Genomic DNA, 21,975 nt, shown 5'->3' with positions numbered 1-21,975 from the left:
CTCTCTCTCTCTCTCTCTTTTTCTCTCTCACCACCAGGGTTATCACTGGGGCTCAGGGCTAGCACTAAGAATCCTCTGCTCCCAGTGGCCATCTTTTTTTCTTTTCTTTCTATTTTATTTGATATGACAGAGAAAAATTGAGAGAGTAAGGGGAGGAAGAGAGGGGGAGAGGCAGAGAGACACCTGTAGACCTGCTTCACTCATGAAGCTTTCCCCCTGCAGGTGGGGAGTGGGGGCTTGAATGTAGGTCCTTGCACATATGTGTGCTCAGTCAGATCTGTCACTGCTCAGACTCCTCCCCCTTCCCTCTCAATTTCTGTGGCTATCCAAAATACATACATAAATAAATAAGTAAAGAAAGAAAGAAAGAAATTTTGTCCTTTTGCATATTTGTATTGTTACATGAAATACACATCCATCGGGTAGACTTGGAAACGACCTATTAGGTCACACAGAAACCGGCCCCTGGGGGCCAAAGCGGCACTGATGCCCCTGGACTGGGGGCTGTCCGAAGGCTGTGGCAGGACACTTGCTTTTCCCAAAACAACAACAACAACAACAACAAGAGAAACCAGCACTTGAGGAAACAGTGGCTCCTTGAGGGCTAACAGATGTTCCATGAGAAAGAGTTCAGGGTCAACTAAGTTCAGAAGACTCGAGGTTCAACAGGAAGCTTTCTTGAATGACTTGTCAGAGCCTTTGCCACACTAATAAACTTTCATGAATGTCCAACATGGAGGTGGGGGTGGGGAGTATGTAGCATTCCCCAAGCACAAAGCCCTTTTGAGGAGTCTTGCAGGCTGGCGTCTGGTGGGGCTGCCCTAAGCTCTCGATGACAGTAAAAGGCAATGGCACCTGTTTGGGGATGGGGCTGGGGCTGTGTGTATGTGTATGTGTGTGTGTGTGTGTGTGTGTGTGTGTGTGTGTGTGTGTATGTGTGTGTATGTAGTCATTTGCCAGGCATTGTGCTGTGACATGACGGGCACAGCCAATAACTCGACAGTCAGGGCAAGGAAAAGGTGAGGTGAGGTGAGTTGAGGCTCCACGCAGATGTTGCTGTCATGGTTCTTGCCTGTTGCCTTCAGAGCAGAAGCTAAGCAGCACTGTGCCCACAGCTGGGACCCTTGCTGAGAGAGAGGACATTCAGGGTCCCAACCACAGAATGGGGACAGCCTGGAACCACCAGAGGAGCTGTTTGCTGGAGCAGGCTGGTCCAAGGATACCAGCCTACAAAAGAGCCAAGGAGGGGAGCCCTGGCTGTGGGGTTCCCCCTCCTACCTCCTGCTGCCTCTTTCTCGGCCACCCCAGCCCTGGAGCCATGGGTAGGTGGATGGCCGGCTCACCAGGCCGAGATGAGCATCTGGCAGGTGTTGGAGGACATCCAGACCAGCTCCACCAGGCGGAACTGGAAATAGCCAATGATGAAGCCCGAAATGACGTCTGTGATGTGGTGGCGGCCGATCATCACTCTAGACAGGCCCACGCATAAGGCCCAGAGCACCAGCAGGATACGCAGGGGCACCGCCAGCACCAGGTGGCTGAGGAAGAACTTGGACACCATGGCCGCACGGCTGGCATGGCCGGCGGGGAAGGCGTAGACGTCCATGGTGAGATAGTCCAGCAGGCTGGGGCTCGTCTCAAATGGGCCACGCCGTTTGATGAGCTTCTGCACGCCAGCCACGGTCATGATGTCCAGGAGCAGGGCTGTGGGCAGGAGAGAGGAGAGAGGGTTTCCTCATCACCTGCTACAAACACCTGCCACAAAGGCTGGGGGCCAGGGAGTGGCTCAGCTGGCAGAGTGCACACTTCTTTAAAAAATTGTTTTTATTTATTAAAGAGAGAAAGAACTAGACATCACTCTGGTACATGTGCTGCTGGGCTGAACTCAGGACCTTGTGCTTGAGAGTTCAGTGCTTTATCCACTGAGCCATCTCCTGAGCCACCACTTTTTTTTTTAAATAAGTCTTTTTAATTTTTTAACTTTGTTTATTTAATTTGATAGGACAGAGAGAAATTGATGGGGAAGGTGGATAGAGAAGGAGAGACAGAGAGATACCTGCAGCACTGCTTTATCACTTGTGAAACTTTCCCCCTGCAAGTGGGGACCTGGAGCTTGAATCAGGGTCCTGGAGCATAGTAACAATTGTGCTCAACCAGGGGCCCCACTGCCCGCCCTCGCCCTCCCGCAGGGTGCACACTTACTGTGCTTGAGGACACAGGTTTGAGGCCCTGGCCGCCATATGGGAGCACCTTGCAAACAGAAAGCATCATGAGGTGTGGAATGATGCCATGGTTTCTCTCTCTCTGGAAAAATTTTTTAAAAAAAGGGAGGTGGGGGAGTCAGGCGGTGACACAGCGGGTTAAGCACACAGGATCCCGGTTCGAGCCCCTGGCTCCCCACCTGCAGGGGTTCCCTTCACAGGCAGTGAAGCAGGTCTGTGGGTGTCTATCTTTCTCTCTCCCTCTCTGTCTTCCCCTCTTCTCTCAATTTTTCTCTGTCCTATCCAACAACAACAACAACAATAATAATGATGATAAACAACAAGGGCAACAAAAAGGGGGGGAGGGAGGTGGGTGGGAAGAGTCCACCAGCAAAGCCCTAGCAATGCTTTAGCAACAAAACCCAACAACAATGGCAAAAATCAGGATTGGGAAAAAGAGTACAGTAGTTTACACTATAGACTTGCATACCTGAGGCTCTGAGGTTCCAGGTTCAATACCCAGCACAACCATAAGCCAGAGTTAAGCAAGGTTCTAGTTAAAACAAACACAAACTGACCAGCCAACCAACAGTGGATTAAATATTCAATTCTTAAACATGAGGTTCCAAGTTTGATCACCAACATTGCATGTGCCAGGGTGATACTTGCTTTTTTCTCTCTACTTCCCTTCCTCTCTCTCATAAGTAAATAAATGATTTTTTTCCCTCTAGAGTACTGCTCAGCTCTGGTTTATGGTGGTCCAGGGAATTTATTTGGGACTTTGGAGCCTCAGGCATGAAAATATCTTTGCATAACCACTATGCTAATTCCCATGCCAAATAAGAATATTTTTTAAATTTAACTTTATTTTATTTGTTAAGGCAGAGAGAAATTGAGAGGGAAGGAGAACAAATAAGGAGATAGATATACCCGCAGCACTTCTCTGATCATGAAGCTTCCCCCCCTGTAGGTAGGGCTGGGGCTTGAACCTGGGTCCTTGCTCTTGGTAACATGTGCACTTAACTAGGTGTGCCACCACCCAGCCCAATTTTTTATAAGAATATTTCTTTTACTAAAAAAAGAATATTCATTTTTTTAGTTTTTTTAAAAAATATATTTATTTATTCCCTTTTGTTGCCCTTGTTGTTTTATTGTTGTAGTTATTATTGTTGTTGTTGGATAGGACAGAGAGAAATGGAGAGAGGAGGGGAAGACAGAGAGGGGGAGAGAAAGATAGACACCTGCAGACCTGCTTCACCACCTGTGAAGCGACTCCCCTGCAGGTGGGGAGCTGGGGGCTCAAACTGGGATCCTTCTGCCGAGAATATTTCTTTTTTAACATTATTTACATGCTAGGCTCACCTGCCAAATAAATAGATCTTTAAAAAGACATATATTTTTGGGGGAGTGCCAGGTGGTGGTGCACCTGGTTAAGTGCACACATTACAGTGTGCAAGGACCCAGGTTCAAGCCCCTGGTCCCCACCTGTAGGGGGAAAGCTTCACAAGTGGTGAAGTAGGGCTGCAGGTCTCTCTGGCTCTTTGCCTCTCTATCTCCTCCCCTTTTGATTTCTCTCTGTCTATCCAATAATAAATATATTTTTTAAAAATGAAAAAAAAAAAAAGACATATATTTTTAAAAATCCCAAATAAAACAGAAATTTGACACTATTCCCCCTCCCTGTTTTTCTTTTCTTTCCTACAAGTCTCACCCCCTGACACATGACACCCTGTCTTGTCCCTTCTCTCCTATCTCTTCCCCAGCACAACACGCTCTCCATGTGGGCCAGAACTCAGTGTACCCATGGCTAGGAGGTGTTCAGTGATGGCTCTGACTGAGAGAGTGAGCAATCAGGGTGTCAGGGGTCCACCACAGACAACCTGAGGGGTGTCCATCATCAGGACAAGCAGGACCTGGGCTGGGTGATAGTTTCCCCTGAAGACCCCCACCCCAACCATGATAGTAGGACATGGTTTTCCACATTTTCTTACAGTTGAAGTGAAATTCATGTAATTTATTTATCTTCAGTACTTGGGCATGAACCAAGGACCTGATGCATACATGATATCATAACTAAATAGCCTCCTTGGACTGTTTTTTCATTCTTTATTTTAGGGAGAGAGGAGAGATAGATACACATGGGGTGGGGGTGGGGGTGAGAGAGAGAGAGACAGAGAGAGAAGAAAGGACAGCTGGCCAAGTGGGAAATGGCAGGACACAGGACTTTCATGCCTAAGGCTCCCAGTTTGCTTACTCCCTAGCACTACATATGCCAGAGTGGTGCTCTGACTTCAATCTCTCTCTCGTGTTCTCTTTGTCTCATGTGAAACTCTCATATATATAAAATATATTTTTTAATTTATTTCTTTATAAAAATTTTTTTTAAAGAGTGATCTGGGTGATGATAAAGCAGATAAAGTGTCGGATTCTTTTTTTTTTTTTTTCCTCCTCCAGGGTTATTGCTGGCTGGGTGCCTGCACCATGAATCCACCGCTCCTGGAGGCCATTTTTTCCCCCCTTTTGTTGCCCTTGTTGTAGCTTCGTTGTGGTTATTATTATTGCCCTTGTTGACGCAATTCGTTGTTGGATAGGACAGAGAGAAATGGAGAGAGGAGGGGAAGACAGAGAAGGGGAGAGAAAGATAGACACCTGCAGACCTGCTTCACCGCCTGTGGAGTGACTTCCCTACAGGTGGGGAGCCAGGGGCTCGAACCGGGATCCTTATGCCGGTCCCTGCGCTTTGCACCACATGCGCTTAACCCACTGCGCCACCGCCCGCCCCAAAGTGTTGGATTCTTAAGCGCAAAGTCCCAAGTTCGATTCCCAGCTTTCTATGTGCAAGTGATTGCTTTCTTGCATGGGGATTTGAACCCCTGGCCTATCTTAGCCCAGACCCTGCTGTTAGCCTCAGGGCTGGGCTGATGCCCTCTTGGCCAGCGAAGACAAGAGGAGTCTAAGGGAGGGAGGCTGGTCAAACACCCAACACTACCATTTCCATGGCAGCTTGTTCCCAGGAGCCCGGGCCTCCCAGGAGGCAGCTGGCAGGGAGGTGTGTGGTCATCCCCTGCCCTCTGGTGCTCCTGACAGAGGCAGAGGTCAGGCCTAGGCTGGGAGCCATCTGACTCTGTGGGGTCATAGGCCCAGGAGGAGTAATCTCCCCAGGGCCTGTGGGAGCTAGAGGGAGGCAGCTGCATCTGAGCCCTGAGGCTCTTGGCTTAAGGGTCAGGGAAGCAAAGGCCAGTCTCCACCCCTGGCTGGTCTGGGAAGCATTCTCCACCTAGGGATGTTGGTCATACATGTGAGGTGGGGTTAAACTTGCAAGTTCTGCAGTGACAGGTAGGGTTTGGGGGTCAAGTCCTGATACCGTGATCGTTCAGAGGAAGTCTGGTGGCCCGGGAGGTTGTACAGTGGCTAGAGCATTGGACTTGGAAGCTCAGGGTCCTGAGTTTGATCCCTGGTATTGCATGTGCTAGAGCGATGTTTTGATTCTCTCTATCCTCCCTCTTTTGCATGTCAATAAATAAACAAATACTTCAAAAGAAGAAGGAGAAGAAAGAGGAGGAGGAGAGGAGGAAGGAAGAAGAAGAAGGTAGCAAGTCTGCACTTGTATATAAGCAGTGTTGTGAGGGCCAAGTGAGCTGAGTAGCATGGGAGAAGAAGCATCAGTGCAGCCTAGTGTGCTTTGGTCAGTGACACCACTGTTCTAGCTACCTGGGTCCACATCTGGCTTGGCCTGGGGAAGTCACTGAGGCTTTCAGGAGGCTCTGTAGGCCCAGCTGGGGGACTGGTGGAAGGGTTACTTGCTCTGAGATCCCACCTCCCAACCCAGGTTCTGAGACCTCCACCCAATGAAAAGTCAGCAGGGCCAGGGCTTCTCAGTGCAAGTGAGCAGTGGCTAGCCAGGGCCCGGAGATTAATGTGGACCAGGATCAGGCCCTTCCAGATGGATCAAACCCTGACACTGTCACTGGAAGACAGGGCCACTATCCAAGCAGTCATGGAGTCTCTCAAATAAAATTCAGGACTCCTGCCACTTGGTGAATTGTTTCTGGTTGAAACCTGCTTTCTCAGACAGACACAGTACCTCTAGTGTGGGTACCACAGAGCTGTTGGGTTCAAGGAGGAATGTGGAAGTGTTGGCATTCAACTCAAGGCCTTACTCTGGAGTAGTGGCTGAAGGCAAAAGAAAGCTTGAAGGATGAGCACACATATCACTGTGCTCAGCCCCCGGTCCCACCTGCAAGGCGGAAGCTTCATGAGTGGTGAAGCAAGGGCTGCAGGTCTCTCTTTCTCTCTATTTCTCTCTATCCTATCAAATAACAGAAAAAGAAAGAAAAAAAAAAGAAAAAGACACAGGAAAGTGGCCACCAGGAGTGATGGATTTATAGTGCAGGCACTGAACCCCAGCAACAACTCTGGTGGAGCAATAAAACAATAATAACAATAAAGAGAACTTGTGACTCAGCCTCCCCAGAGGTTCCTGCTCCCTTCTAGGGCTACCAGGGTGCACAGGTCACAAACTGAGCTAGACCTTCACTTTTCAAAAGTTTGTAGTAAAAATATTTAAGCATTCTTCATTATTACATGAGAGAATGAGAACCAGAGCACAGCACATGCAATGCCAGGGACCAAACTTGGAGCCTCATGCATAAAAGTCAAGTTCCCAGCTTACGACACATCCCTTCCCTGAAGAAAATGTATACAATGAAGCTGTGGCTGATGCTGGGGGGGTGAGGCCCTACGTGGAGGCCTCCAGGCTGTTCACGGCCCATGATTTGCACATCCCTTACCCCTTAGAGAAGCTGTAATGATTTCTGGCTGGCCCAGCCTCATAAGGCCATGAGATAGTCTGCCCCTTTGCCCAGTGTCCCAGGGGTCCCTCAGACCCACCTGGCCTGTGCCTGGCTCATTCATTCACTTGGATCTGGGCATGTCAGGTTTGGGCAGGCTGGTGGGGTGACACAGGGCCAAGGATGTTATGTAGAGAATTCCTTTTTGAGGTGGCAGCTGTGGTCAGTCTCCTCCTCACCACAGCTTTGGGGGTTGCAGGTTAGGGCCTCCCTTTGCCACACACACTCCCCCACTCCAGCCAGGCCACCCCTCCCTTCTAGGATGGTGATTCTGATACTGCCAGTGCATAATCTGGGGACCAGAAATAGAAGCAAATGGCGCTATCACTCAAGGCTCTGCAAATTCCACTCACAAGGCCTGCCAGAGTTCCCTGACCTACATTCCTGCCTAAACTCAGGGGGAGGTCCAGCCCCCCACCACACCCCCCGCCCCACGCCCCAAAGATGTCCCTGGCAAGAAGCTCAGGGGTCAGGAATTGGTCCAAAGCTGAGGCCGAAGTCAGCGCTCCCTGACCTGTTATGTGACCAGGGCAGGCCACCTAATTTCTCTGGAACTCCACTCACCACAACTAGGGCAGAGGCTCCCCAACAGGGTTCTGGCTTCAAGGTCTGCAGCTTGTGGATAACATGACCTTGGCACTCCCTCCCATCTGCCGTCTAAGCCCCCACCCCTCCCCTACAATAGTGGTCATCCTGGTGGTGCTTTGAAGAAGCATGTGCAAGCACACTGTTAATGGTTCCTGGGCCATAGGAATTGTCCATCACCTGTGTCTTGCTCCTTCCTGCCTGGTAATCTCCACTCAAAGCCCCCTTACTGAGCTGGTGTCTGGGGTCCCTGAACCCCCATCCTGTATTAGAAGCGAAATTATTCCAGAGGCTGTTCAGCCCTAGGTGCCTATTGTCTCAGTGCCTACTTGCTCCGTCCCAGAACCCCTTGGGATCTGCGCTGAAGGAGAATGTGGAGGGGGTGTTAAGCCTTGGGGGAGACTGTAGACTAGCTCCACCCAAGGCAACCTGTCTGTGGGTCTGAGTGTGTGTGTGTGTGTGTGTGTGTGTGTGTGTGTGTGTGTGTGTGTGTGTGTGTCTGTCTGTCTGTCTGTCACTACAAGACATGGCCTTCTGTCCAAGTGGACATGACTTCTCCTGCCCCTTAGAGGCTGGTCTGCTTTGCTCCTGAGGATGAAAGGAGGACGAGCTATGGAGAGAAGCAGCTGTGGGCTCAGCAGTTAGAAAGTGAGGGGCTTACACTGCTTACACTGGCCTTACACAGAGGCCTCTTGGTGGCTAGTGAGGGCAGTCTGAGACTGTAAGGTGGGGCCCTGGCTTTTGGGGTCTGGGGATCAGCTCTGTTTGATCCCCATTCAACCTAGCAACAGTGTTGGGGGGTCAGTGAGAATCTGTTTTAACTCTCTGAAGGGCATCTGGCTCCCACATCAGACACCTTTCTAGCCTGGCTCAGCTCTGCCATGTGTAGAAACATCTCCTGGGGGAAAGAATTCAGGACCTGAATCATGGTCAAGTCTATGCTTCTGCCGTAGCACTTTCAGACACTGACAAACAGGTTCTGACCAGCTGCCCTTGCTTGGGACACAAGAGGGCCAGACTGCAGCCAGGGCCAGACAGTGCAGCACTCTGGACTGTGTATTTATAGCCATGGAGGAGGGCTGTGGGGCTCGTTAAGTGGGAAAGGCCAATTACAAAGCAGGATTTACAGTACAGTGCCATTTTCGTTCAGAGACAAATGTGTTTATATGCAGAAAATAGACTCTGGAAGGCACCATTCAAAATGCTAACTGTGCTTCTTGCTGGGTGCCAGCTTGAGGGTGATCTTTCCCTGTCCTTCTGTAGTTTTGCATGTATATTTTTCTTTTACTATAGGTATGCATTACATCTTTTTTTTAATTTTTTTAATATTTATTTTATTTATTTTTTCCCTTTTGTTGCCCTTGTTGTTTTGTTGTTGTAGTTATTATTGTTGTTGTTGGATAGGACAGAGAGAAATGGAGAGAGGAGGGGAAGACAGAGAGGAGGAGAGAAAGATAGACACCTGCAGACCTGCTTCACCGCCTGTGAAGCGACTCCCCTGCAGGTGGGGAGCCGGGGTTCGAACCGGGATCCTTATGCCAGTCTTTGTGCTTTGCGCCACCTGCGCTTAGCCCGCTGCACTACAGCCCGACTCCCTGCATTACATCTTTTAAGTTATTTTTACAAAGGGACAAACACAGCATGTCTCTACTTTCTCTCTCTCTACCACAGCACTGCTCAGCTCTGGTTTATGGTGGTGCAGGGGATTGAACCTGGGACTTTGGAGCCTCAGGCATGAGAGTCACTTTGCATAACCATTATGCTATCTACTCCTGCCCTCTACTCTCTGTCTCTGTCTGTCTGTCTCTCTGTGTGCATGCTACTGGAACATCATCGCTCTGGGCTGACTTTTTCAGATAGAAAGAGACAGAGAGACAGGAAGAAAGGGCAAGGCACCACAGCATTGGTGTTTTCCCCAGTGCAGCGGGGGGCAGGCTGGAACCTAGGTTGTGAGCAAGACAAATCAGGTCCACTATCCAGGTGAGCTAACTTGCTAGTCTCAGAACCCCCCTCCCTTTTTTTTTTCTTTCTTTCTTTCTTTCTTTCTTTCTTTCTTTCTTTCTTTCTTTCTTTCTTCCTTCCTTCCTTCCTTCCTTCCTTCCTTCCTTTCTTTCTTTCTCTTACTGCTACCTCTAAATGAACAAATTCATTTAGACAGAAGGTAGAAGGGTAGGCTCCAGGGTCTGGGGGAGGATGAATTGGAAGATTTCATGAGGACAGAGTTTCAGTTTGGGAAGATGAGAAAGTTTGGAAGATGGGTGGTTGGTGATGACTGCAGGACACTGTGCCTGTACCGAATACCACTCAGACACTAAAACACAGTTACAACTTGATGCTATTTTGCAGCATGTGCATAGGCACAGACTGGGTCCTGGTCCAGGAGGAGCAGTACAGTGAGCAGAAGTGCTGGGTGGAAGTGAAATGCAAGAGGAGATGGAAACCCTCTAGTTTGTAAGCAGTGGGACTGTGTGTGTGTGTGCGTGTGTGCGTGTGTGCTGTCCCTGCCTCAGCCAGAGCTGTTGTCCTTCCTCTTGGTTGACTTGAGATCCTGCTCTGCTTCTTTCTCTCCAGGCCTGATCTAGCCCTGTTGGGCACAAAGAACTCAAGATCCCTGGCCTTGCAGCTGGATGGCACGGCCTCAGGCTCCGCAGGACTGTCAGACCAGGGCCTGCCTGATCACACACCTTCTCCTTTCATCTGGCTTGGCTGCCAGCATGGTGCACTGGGGGCCTGACCCAAGGGGGAAGCTGGAGGACCCCTGGGGGGGGACTGACTGTCATGCTGAGCCTCTCTGAAGAGATGGGAGGTCAAGCTGGGAAGGGGGTGATTGCTCTGCGGAGCTGGAGGGGGTTTCATGACAGAGAAGGTTCCAGATCAGCTGAAAGGTCCATTCACTATGGACAGGGTATATAAACACTGTAGAGGGACCCCCCCCAAGAGCAGGAGGCAGTATGTGGGGGGTGAGGACTGAAGGACTCTATGGAGGGTCAGGTGGGGGGTGCAGGATGCTGCTGGGCAGCAGGGGGACTGTTGAGCTGAGTTTCTGGTTTCTGAAATCTTCAGCTTCGTGGGGAGGTCAATTCTGGGTAAGACACTGGACTCACTCTTCCCATTATTTAATCTTAGAATGTGTACATGTTTCCTCCATCCAAAAATATATAATAATGAGAGGGCTGGGGAGATAATATAATGATTATGTAAAAAGACTCTCATGCCTGAGGTTCTGAAGTCTCGGGTTCAACCCCCCAGCACCACCATAAGCCAGAGCTGAGAAGTGTTCTGGTAAAAAAATTGCATAAAATGTACAATGGGAAGCCATTCAATATCACCAATCATTAGAGCAATATATCTATAGCACAATGAGACATCACATCACACCCGCTCGGAGGGCTCTTGTTGAAAACAACAGCAAGAAAAAACATGTGTTGGGGAGGGTGTGAAGCAACTGGAATCTCTGTGCCTCGCTGGTGGGAATATAAAATGGTGCAGCTGCTGTGGAAACAGTGTGGCAGTTTCCCCAGGCCATTAAATGTTGAGTTAAGTAGGATTCAGCATTTATTCCATTTCTGGGTATATGTATTCCAAAGAAGTGACAAACTCCCATGCTCATAGCAGTGTTACTCATGACGATCGAAAAGTAGAAGCCATGCAAGTATGCTTTGATTGATGGTGTATAAACAAAATGTGTGCTAGACACACACACACACACACACACACACACACACACAGTGGGATATTACTTAGGCATCAAAAGAAAGTTCTGACACATACAACAGTGTGGATGAACATTGCTATATATATAATTTTTTATTATTTTTATTATTATTATTTTTTACTATAGCACTGCTCAGCTCTAGTTTATGGTAGTGTGGGGGGTTGAACCTGGGACTTTGGACCCCCAGGTGTAAGAGTCCTTTTGCTGCACAATACGCTGCAGTGAGTCAGTATATGCAGCAAGCAAGTAGAAAGACCAAAAAATACACCATAAAGTTCCGTGTCTACTTAGACTTAGATACCCTCTTCACCTACTTCCCATTACACTTCCCTCACTCACTCCAAAGCTAACCTTATCAAAGCAAGGACTGCAAAAGCTGAATAAGGGCAAGAGACTGACATACTTTAACAATGACTTTTTAGTCACTATCGGGCCACTCCATCAGCTGGGCCCCTAGTCAGGGTGTCCTGAGATTCCCAAACAGATATGATGGGCCTAGACCTTGAATAAATTCCTCTCTCCATTGTTACCAGTCATCTCTATCAGGATCAACACAATAGACCCCTTTGTGGGCCCCCATAGGACCTTGCCCTCAACTTGGATCAACATCAGCAGAGAATGTTCCATCCTTCAAAGGGAGGCTGGACAACATACTCTATGTTCCATCTGAGGAAGACGGTTCCTGAAACTGAGGCAGCTTGGAACGTTCCTACTCATGACCACAGAATGTGAGCTCAGATCCACAGGGATGCAGAAGTCACATAGGCTCTTAAGCTGAATATGGGTCCCAGATCAGATCAAATTGATGTGGTTCACAGTCAACAATATTTATACACCTTTCCCATATTTGGGAGCTACTCTCTTCCCTTATCCAGCTTTCTGGTATTTTCCAGCCATGACATCATCTCCCCAAACAATAACTTAGATCCACCGGAATATCAGATGTCAGGCTCAGGAAAAACAAAACAAACAAACAAAAAACCTAGTATAGTCATAGGCCCTTTGGAATATAACTAAAATAGGCCTACTAACAATCTACAAAATGAAGACCCACCCCCAACTCATCATCTGAACTATTCCAGCCTTTAGGTTCATGATTAGTCAACAATTTGTTTGACTTTATATGTTAACTCTTTTTTCAGCCATCAGGTTCCAGATGCTAGCATGATGTCAACCAGACTTCCCTGGGCAGACAACCCCACCAATGTGTCCTGGAGCCCTGCTTCCCCAGAGCCCTTCCCCAATAGGGAAAGAGAGAGACAGGCTAGGAGTATGGATCGACCTGTCAATGCCCATGTTCAGCAGAGAAGCAATTACAAAAGCCAGACCTTCCACCTTCTGCATCTCATAATGACCCTGGGCCCATACTCCCAGAGGGATAAAGAATAGGAAAGCTATCAGGGGAAGGGATGGGATACGGAGTTCTGGCGGTGGGAACTGTGTGGAGTTGTACCCCTCTTATCCTATGGTTTTTGTCAGTGTTTCCTTTTTATAAATCAAAATAAAAAAAAAAAAAAGAGTTTCTTTGCATAACCATTATGCTATCTACTTGCCCCTCCCCAACACTGCTGTCTTAAAGATAGCAAGCTAAGTGAAATCAGTCAGTGATCCCACTGATCTGAGGTCCCTAGAGAAATCTGATTCTCAGAGACAAGAGGTAGACTAAAGGGTGCCAGAGGGCTGGACAAGGTGGTGGTGGGGGTAGTTAGTGTCTCATGGGGACAGTAGTGGCTTAAAAAGATGAAAAGTTCTGGAATGGTGATAATCACTGCATAATAATAATAATATACTCTGGCCTTTCTCTGTCTCTCAAATGTAATGAGTAAAATAAATCTTAAAATAACGGCTAAGGGGCCAGGAGACATCTTGCTGCCAGAGTGCACACTTTCTGTGCAGAGTCTCCAGTGCACACGGGAGCACAATGGACAACACAGGGGAGGTGGGAGCAGTAGTGTGGGGTCTCACCTCTCTGTGTGTGTGTGTTTTACTACCAGGGTTTTCACTGGGACTTCATGTGTGAACAATTCCACAGCTCTCAGCTGAAATTTTTTCCCTTTTATTAGATATTGAGTGAAAAAGAGAGAGAGAAAGACAGAGATTGAAGGAAAGATACCGCAACACTTCACCACTTTTGAAGCTTTCCCTGTGCAAGTCTTCCCATGGTGGCCAGAAACTCAAACTTGCTTTCTTGTGTGTGGTAAAGTACGTGCTCTACTGGGTGAGCTATCTCCCTCTTCCTCGCCTACCTCTCTCTCTCTCTCTGTCTCTCAAAAAAAATAAGTAAGTGAAAGGACTGGCTAGGGAGGTCACTCAGAAGCATTGCACATATGTAAGCCCCAGCGTTTATTCTCTAGCACAGCAGTAAAATAAAAAAGGGGGAGTTGGGTGGTAGTGCAGTGGGTTAAGTGCATGTGGCACAAAGCCAAACCGGCATAAGGATCCCAGTTCGAGCCCCCGGCTCTCCATCTGCAGGGGTGTCACTTCACAGGTGGTGAAGCAGGTCTGCAGGTGTCTACCTTTCTCTCCCCCTCTGTCTTCCCCTCCTCTCTCCATTTCTCTCTAACAATGACAACATCAATAATAACAATAATAACTATAACAACAATGAAAAACAACAAGGGCAACAAAAGGTAAAATAAATTTAAAAAAATATTAAAAGTGTGTTTTTTTAAAAAATAAAATAAAATAAAAAAGGGGGCCGATGGTAGTGCAACAGGTTAAGCACATATGGCAAAAAGCACAAGGACCAATGTAAGGATTCTAGTTCGAACCCTTGGCTCCCGACCTTCAGGGGAGTCACTTCATAAGCAGTGAAGCAGATCTGCAGGTGTTTATCTTTCTCTCCTTCTCTCTGTCTTCCTGTCTTCTCTAGATTTCTCTCTGTCCTATCCAACAACAATAGTAAAAATAAACAACAATAACAACAATAAACAACAATAGCAACAAAAGGGAAAAAATGCCCTCCAGGAGCAGTGGATTTGTAGCACAGGCACTGAGCTCCAGCAATAACCCTGGAGGCAAAAATAAATAAATAAATAAATATAAAATAAAAAGGAAGTGGAGGAGGCTGGGAAATGGCTCACCCGGTAGAGCACACACTTCACCATGCAGGACATAAGTTGGAGCCCCAGCCACTACATGGAGCATCACACAAAGGCAGAAGCTTCACCAGGAGTGAAGCAGGACTGTGGTGTCTCTTCTTCTTCCTCTGGACACCCCCGCCCCCACACCTTTCTCTTTATATCTGGAAAAATTAAGTCTGCCAGTAGCAGTGGAATCATGCCATCATGAGGCTCCATTGAAGCCCTAGTGGCAAGGGTATTAAAAAAAAAGGATTAGGGAGTCAGGCTGTAGCGCAGCGGGTTAAGCGCAGGTGGCGCAAAGCACAAGGACCGGCATAAGGATCCCGGTTTGAACCCCGGCTCTCCACCTGCAGGGGAGTCGCTTCACAGGCGGTGAAGCAGGTCTGCAGGTGTCTATCTTTCTCTCCTCCTCTCTGTCTTCCCCTCCTCTCTCCATTTCTCTCTGTCCTATCCAACAACGACAAAAACAATAATAACTACAACAATAAAACAACAAGGGCAACAAAAGGGAATAAATAAATAAAATAAATATTTTTTAAAAAATTCTAAAAAAAAGGATTAAAGGAGTTGAACTTGGTAGGTGTCTCAATAGGTAGAGTGCAGTTTGATTCCCAATACTACATGAAAATGGCAAGGACAAGAAATGGACAGAACTTTATGGAAGGTAAAGTATTTTGGTCCTTCTTTCTCTAAAAATATAAAATCAAAATTGGACTAGGTGACTGGTAACTTGGCTCAGTGCTAGTTCACAGGACTTGTGAGCATGAAGTCCTGTGTGTGATCCCTGGAACTGCATATGCTGGAGAAATGCACTGCCTCTCCACCTCTCTGTCTCTCCCTCTCTCTGCCTCTCTCTCAGAATACTGCTCAGTTCTGGCTTATGATTGTGCCAGGGTTTGGGTCTGGAACCTCAGAGTCTCAGGTATGAAAGTCTTTCTTTTTTCTTAATTTTTATTTATTTATTGCATAAGGGCAAACAGAAATAGAGAGGGAAGGGGGTGATTGAAAGGGAGAGAGGGGAGGTGGGCGGTAGCGCAGCAGGTTAAGCGCAGGTGGTGCAAAGCGCAAGGGCCGGCATAAGGATCCCGGTTTGAGTCCCTGGCTCCCCACCTGCAGGGGAGTTGTTTCACAGGTGGTGAAGCAGGTCTGCAAGTGTCTATCTTTCTCTCCCCTGTCTGTCTTCCCTTCCTCTCTCCATTTCTCTCTGTCCTGTCCAACAACGATGACATCAATAACAACAACAACTACAACAATAAAACAAGGGCAACAAGAAGGAATAAATAAATAAAAATTAAAAAATATTTAAAAAAAAAAAAAGAAAGGGAGAGAGATACCAGCAACACTGCTCCACCACTTGAAAAGCTTTCCCCCTGCAGGTGAGGACCAGGGACTCGAACCTGGGTCCTTGTGCATTGTGTTCAACCTGGTGCACCACTACCTGGCTCCCTGGCATGAAAGTCTTTTGCATAACTACTATGCTATTCCTGGTCCTTATTTATTTATTTATTTATTTAAAATATATATATTTATTTATCAATAAGAAGGAGAGAGAAAGAGAGAGAACCAGAGCATCACTCTGACACATGTGATGATGGGGCTTGAACTCAGGACCTTAAGTCTGGCATTCTAGTCAATGCATAAAATTCTGGGATGCTTATTACTGTTATTTTAATAATTATATTTATTTTATTTTATTTGGGGGAGAGCGTACTGTTGAGTCCTGGCTTATGGAGGTGCTGGGGATTGAACTTGGAACTCCTAGGTCTCAGGCAAGGAAGTCTGCTATGCAAATGTTGTGCTATATCTTCAGTCCTCTTCTTTTTTTTAAATTTTATTTATTTATTCCCTTTTGTTGCCCTTGTTGTTTTATTGTTGTAGTTATTATTGTTGTTGTTGTTGGATAGGACAGAGAGAAATGGAGAGAGGAGGGGAAGACAGAGAGGGGGAGAGAAAGACAGACACCTGCAGACCTGCTTCACCGCCTGTGAAGCGACTCCCCTGCAGGTGGGGAGCCGGGGTTCGAACCGGGATCCTTATGCCGGTCCTTGTGCTTTGCGCCACCTGCGCTTAACCCACTGCACTACAGCCCAACTCCCTCTTCAGTCCTCTTCTTTATTAAATGCATTTTTGGATCATTTCCAGAGCTTTGCCACTCCAGGGTGACCCTTTCAGATGGAAAGCGTGAGACAGAGGGGCAGAGAAACAGAGAAGAGAGACCACAGCACTGAAGCTTCCTTCACTGTAGTGGGAACTAAGCTCCAATCTCGGTCATGCACCTGGTGAAACAATAAACTATCCAAGTGAATTATTTTCTAACCCTAAATATACAGTTTTTTAATGTGTTTGCTCTACCAGAAATGCCATTATCTGGCCCTTATAAATTTTTGAAAATATTGGGTTGGAGGGTATTCGGTGTTATCAATCTGAGCTCCACCCCTGGTAATATATATGTGTGTGTATGTGTTGTGTGTGTGTGTATGTGTGTGTATGTGTGTGTGTGTGTGTGTGTGTGTGTGTGTATTTTACTCCAGGGTTATTGCTGGGGTTTGGTGCTGGTGCTACAAATCCACCGTTCCTGGTAGCCCCCCTTTTTTTAATTGGATAGGACAGAGAGCAATTGAGAGAGTGATAGGTAGAGAGAAAGAGAGACACCTACAGACCTGCTTCACCGCTCGTGACACCCTTCCTGCCCCCGTAGATGGGGAGCCGGGGCTCTAACTGGGATCCTGCATGAGCACTTGCACTTTGTACTATGTGTGCTTAACTTAGTGTACCAGCACCCAGCTCCCCCATAAAACTTTTTCTAATGGTTAAAAGGTTGAGTTTTAAGAAATTTATTTATAATTTTATTTATTTATTTATTATTGGATAGAGACAGAGAGAAATTGAGGGGGAAGAGAGAGGAGAGAGACAGAGGGACACCTGCAGCACTGCTTTACCATTCTTGAAGCTTTCCTTCAGCAGGTGGGGACCAGGGTCTTGAACCTGGGTCCTTGTGCACTGTAACATGTGCACTTAACCAGGTGGGCCATGACCTGGTCCTGGTATAGTTTGTTTTCTTTTTTAAGTTGAAAAACCATTTATTTCACAGAAGAGAAAAAATTGATCCAACTCCATAGTTTTGTCAAAAAGACTCAGGAGTGGTTACACTCTCACCAAGTCATTCCAAAGAGAAGGTTAGTTTTCATATGTAAGTAAAGCAGTAAAGCAGTAAAGCAGTTTCATAAATGACAGACCCTGGCATTAAAGTAAAGCAGTTTCATAAATGACAGACCCTGGCATTAAAGTGTAAAAGCCAGGGGGCCAGGAGGTAGCGCAGTGGGTTAAGTGCACATGGCACAAAGCGCAAGGACCGGTGGTGCAAAGATCCCAGTTTGAGCCCCCGGCTCCCTACCTGTGGCTCCCCACCTGCAGAGGGATCACTTCACAAGTGGTGAAGCAGGTCTGCAGGTGTCTATCTTTCTCTCCCCTTCTCTGTCTTCCCCTCCTCTCTCCATTTCTCTCTGCCCTATCCAACAACAATGACAACAATAACAACAATAATAATAACGATGATAAATAACAAGGGCAACAAAAGGGGAAAAATATCTTCCAGGGCAACAAAATAAATATATTTTTTTAAAAAAGCCTCCAGGAGCAGTGGATTTGTAGTGCAGGCACCAAGCCCCAGCGATAACCCTCAAGGCAAAAAAAAAAAATAGTGTAAAAGCCACTTTCCACTTCATCACAGGCTGGAGGAAACCAAGAGAGCCTGGTGTGCAGAGAGGGGGTCTACAACACCTGTCACCTGCCCCTGTGGGGTCATTGACTCAGGTGCCGCAGGGAAGGGAGAAGGCAGACTATCCAGACATCTCACAGGTGTGCAGAGCTTGGTGGGCACCTGTAAGAGGATAGTCCCAGGACTGCTTTTGCTAATAGTGGTGCTGATGATGGTAGACATAAACATTGCCGTGCAGGCACTAACTGACGTTGGTCTATGCCCAGCACATGTGATTCTTCAGTTGAAAGGTTCCAACAACCGGGTGGGGGGGTAGATAGCATAATGGTTATGCAAAGAGACTCTCTTGCCTGACGGTCTGAAGTCCCAGGTTCAATCCCTCTCCACTACCCCCCAACACCATAAGCCAGAGTTGAGCAGTGCTCTGGTTAAAAAAAAATAATAATTAAATTAAAAAAATAAAAGGTCCCAACAATCCATCTGACAGCTGAGAAGAGCAAGGCTCAAAGAGGCAAAATAATTTATCCAAAGGGTCACAGTAAGGCTGGGACTTGCAGCCAGTTTGAGAGTCTAAACCTTGTGTCAGGTTCTTATGCATGTGTGATACCATTATCCTGGCTTAATCTTTCTCTTTTTGAAGATGTATGTATGTATGTATGTAGGTAGGTAGGTAGGTATTTTAACCAGAGCACTGCTCAACTCTGGCTTATGGTGGTGCGGGGGATTGAACCTGGGACTTTGGAGCCTCAGGCATGAGAGTCTGTTTGCATAACCATTATGCTATCTACCCTCTGCTGTATTTATTATGAGATGTATTTATTATGAGAAGGGTGGAGGGGTGGCGGCAGGAGATAGTTCACTTGGTAGAATCAACTTTAAAAAGCAAGCAAAAAAAAAAAAATTCATGAGAGAGGCCAGAGCATCAACTGACATATGCAGTGCTAGGGACTGAACCCAGGATCTCAAACTTGAAGTCCAGAGATTAACCTCTATGCCACATCTGAACTTCAACATGTTAGAGTTCCAATCTTTGCCCCATCACTGACTTTTTTTTTACATTTATTTGTTTGTTTATTTATTTATTTATTTATTTTCATAGGACAGAGAGAAATTGAGAGGGGACGGGGAGATAGAGAGGGAGAAAGAGAGACACCTGCAGCACTGCTTCAACACTAGTGACACTTCTCCCCTGGAAAAGAGTTTGAATGAGAACTTGAAACTGGGTCTTTGCACATGGTGATGTGTGTGCTCAACTGGGTGCACTACCATCCAGCCTCCATCACTGACTCTTGAAGGACCACGGGCACCATTACTCTGTGCCTCAGTTTCTTTCTCTAGTGGGGGAAGAAGAGCAGTTTCTCCCTCTAGTGGGGCTGTGGGGAGGGTTAGACTTAATGGTGTGGTTTATGCAATTTAGGCTCATTGTAAACATGGAACACCTCAACAGGACAACTTCATCTACTCCACTAACACCTGGGGCTTGCAGCCAGAGACAAGAGATGGGGTGGAGAGGGAAGATGAGTACCTTTCCTACCTGTCTGCTCACAATGGGCAGCCTACTCCCTGACACAGCTGTCATGAGTAACAGCTCCTTGTGAGACGAACACCAGCCTTCCTGGGAGAAACTTTAGATAATGACTATAATTCTGCCCCCAGATGTTCCCTGGCCTGGCAGGCTGGTCACCTAACCTGTCCCTCCCAAGCTCCTGTGCAGTAACTGGAAAGAATCCAGAACTGCACCTGGTCCAAACTTCAACTCAGATGACTTTATTCATGGAAGCCTCAGTCTCCCAATCTGTAAAGTGGGGCAGTAGTTGCACCAGCCTCATGGAACTGTTCATTTAGGACTGAAGAGTAAGTAATATGACGACAACTGTAGGAAGAAGGAAGGGAGTGGAGGTGCCAGACCCAGCCATCTCCTGTATTAGGATCTGACGGCTGTCCCCTCCCAAGGCAGAGCCCCCAGCCTGCCCAGGAATGTTTTTCATTGTAACCTTTGATGAGACAGGCATTCTCAGTGGCCCAACTCTTTTGTACCTGGGACCTCATGCTAGTGTTTGTTTTGCCTGAGACCCAGGCTTGTCTGTGGCCACACTGGTGGTGGAGGGGGATCAACAACTGCCCAACATTGATTGGGAGGGTGTGGGAGGTGGAAGCTGAGGTCCTTGAGCAGCTGCTGTTGCCCTGAAGGTGGGCTGGAGAGCCCTTTGGAGCCCCCAGGCCCTTTAGAGCAATTCTGGGCAGTTTTCAGGGTCCCTGAACCTAGGGGGCTGGGATTGGGGGACAGAACCTGGGGTCAGCACAGCTTGCAAGTCACATGGAGAGAAACCCTTATCCAGACTCCTAGTGATCCCTCAAGGCCACCACCTCAGGCCCCCACCCTCCCTTCCAGCTGCCTGTGGGACAGCAATTCACTCTGCCAAGAGCCAGCCCCTTCCTCATAGGTCCCAACTGGGCCCCCCAAATTCGCAAGGCCCCTACTTTGTACTATCTGTTCCTTCTTGGCTCTCACTTCCCAAAGCCAGAGGTTTGCCTGTTTCCAGGGCACCTTTCTAGCTTAACCTCATTAGCTCAGGGCAGTCCTGTTTCAGGGGGCTGGGCCTGGCCAGGTGGGGTGGGGCAGAGCAGATGATCCTGGGGGTGGGTGGCAGAGGCGGGCACACTTACCCAGAAGCAGGTTCATGAGCACCTCCTGGCCAGCCAGCGTGCTGCTCTTCACCAGGCAGAGGATGGTGCCCCCGATCCAGGGGATGCCGTGGCCAGTGATGCCAATGAGTTTGACCATGGAGCGGGCGCTGGCCCAGGACGCAGCCCTGCTGGCGCAGACTCCTAGACGCTTGGACATGCAGATGTCAATGGCCAGCAGAGAGTTGAAGGCGATGCCCTTGAAGGAGGGGTTCAGCTGCATGCAGTCCTCCTCGGGCAGCTGCTGCGACTGGCGCCTCTCTCGGGGCCCGTCGCCTGGGGGTGGTGGTTGCGCTGAGGGGCCAGAGGCCTTCCTGCCCAAGCTGCGGGGCTCCGGGGCCCCCTTGGGGGGCTGGTTCAGGGACAGGAACTCGGCCCTGTTGAGGACGTTGTTGCGGTCCCGGGCCCGGGCCCGGCTCTGGGAGGCTGGCATGGTGATACTCAGTGCCAGGCCACTGCCAGCCTGACTGCAAGGGCCTTGTCCCCAAATCCAGGCGCCGCCCCAGGTGCTCCCACCCTTTGCCTGTCTTTCCCGAAGCAGTTGTTAAATATAGAGGGGAGGCGTGCACATGGCTGTTTTCTTCCTCCTGCACCGGACTCCACTGGACGACAATGCCAGCTGGGCAGCCAATCGAGCCCACCGTTGTGGAGCCAGCGCCAATGGAGTGGCCTGGGAAGCTGACTCGGCCACAGCTGTGGCCTGGGCTATTTAAATCTCCCAATGGCTCACTCCCGCTTCTGGGGGACTCTGGGAAATGTAGTCCTTCAGCGCCCTGGAGCTGGTCCCTGCTCTTCCTAGTTTTCCTCTGAGCAGTCCAGACCCATGAGAGCCACCATGGCTTGGGCAGCTTGGACCAGGTCCAAGCCAGACAATGGAACCCAGGCCAAAGACCTCTCCAGGCACCAGGTGAAGTGATCCAGTGGTCACTGACAGGATCACCCTGGGGCCCCTTGGGGCCAAGTCCAGCTGCTCCCCTATGAGACAGCAGTTCATTAAGCTGGCAGGATTTTTGCTTGTTTGTTTTTATTATTGTTTTTAATCAGCCTTGACTTTTGCTTAAGACATTACAGCCCTATCAGGTGGCAATCTGTAAGACCTGGTTTTCATTAGAGAAAGGGGTAATTCATTTCAAGGTGA

The 21,975-nt window shown here is 48.2% G+C and overlaps 1 protein-coding gene across 1 annotated transcript; it reads right to left on the bottom strand.

The window, feature by feature from the left end:
- Window positions 1-368: 368 nt before the first annotated feature.
- Window positions 369-21,531, bottom strand: PLPP7 (phospholipid phosphatase 7 (inactive)). Its single transcript, XM_007530313.3, has 2 exons — window positions 20,820-21,531; window positions 369-1,704 (listed from the first exon to the last, which is right to left on the bottom strand). The coding sequence occupies exons 1-2, from the start codon at window positions 21,268-21,270 to the stop codon at window positions 1,340-1,342; spliced, it is 816 nt and encodes a 271-aa protein (XP_007530375.1). The 5' UTR covers window positions 21,271-21,531; the 3' UTR covers window positions 369-1,339.
- Between the last annotated feature and the right edge of the window lie 444 nt (window positions 21,532-21,975).

Source organism: Erinaceus europaeus, chromosome 10 (assembly GCF_950295315.1).
Source record: "Erinaceus europaeus chromosome 10, mEriEur2.1, whole genome shotgun sequence".
Classification (NCBI taxonomy): domain Eukaryota; kingdom Metazoa; phylum Chordata; class Mammalia; order Eulipotyphla; family Erinaceidae; genus Erinaceus; species Erinaceus europaeus.
This window is presented reverse-complemented; position numbering and strand designations above follow the sequence as displayed.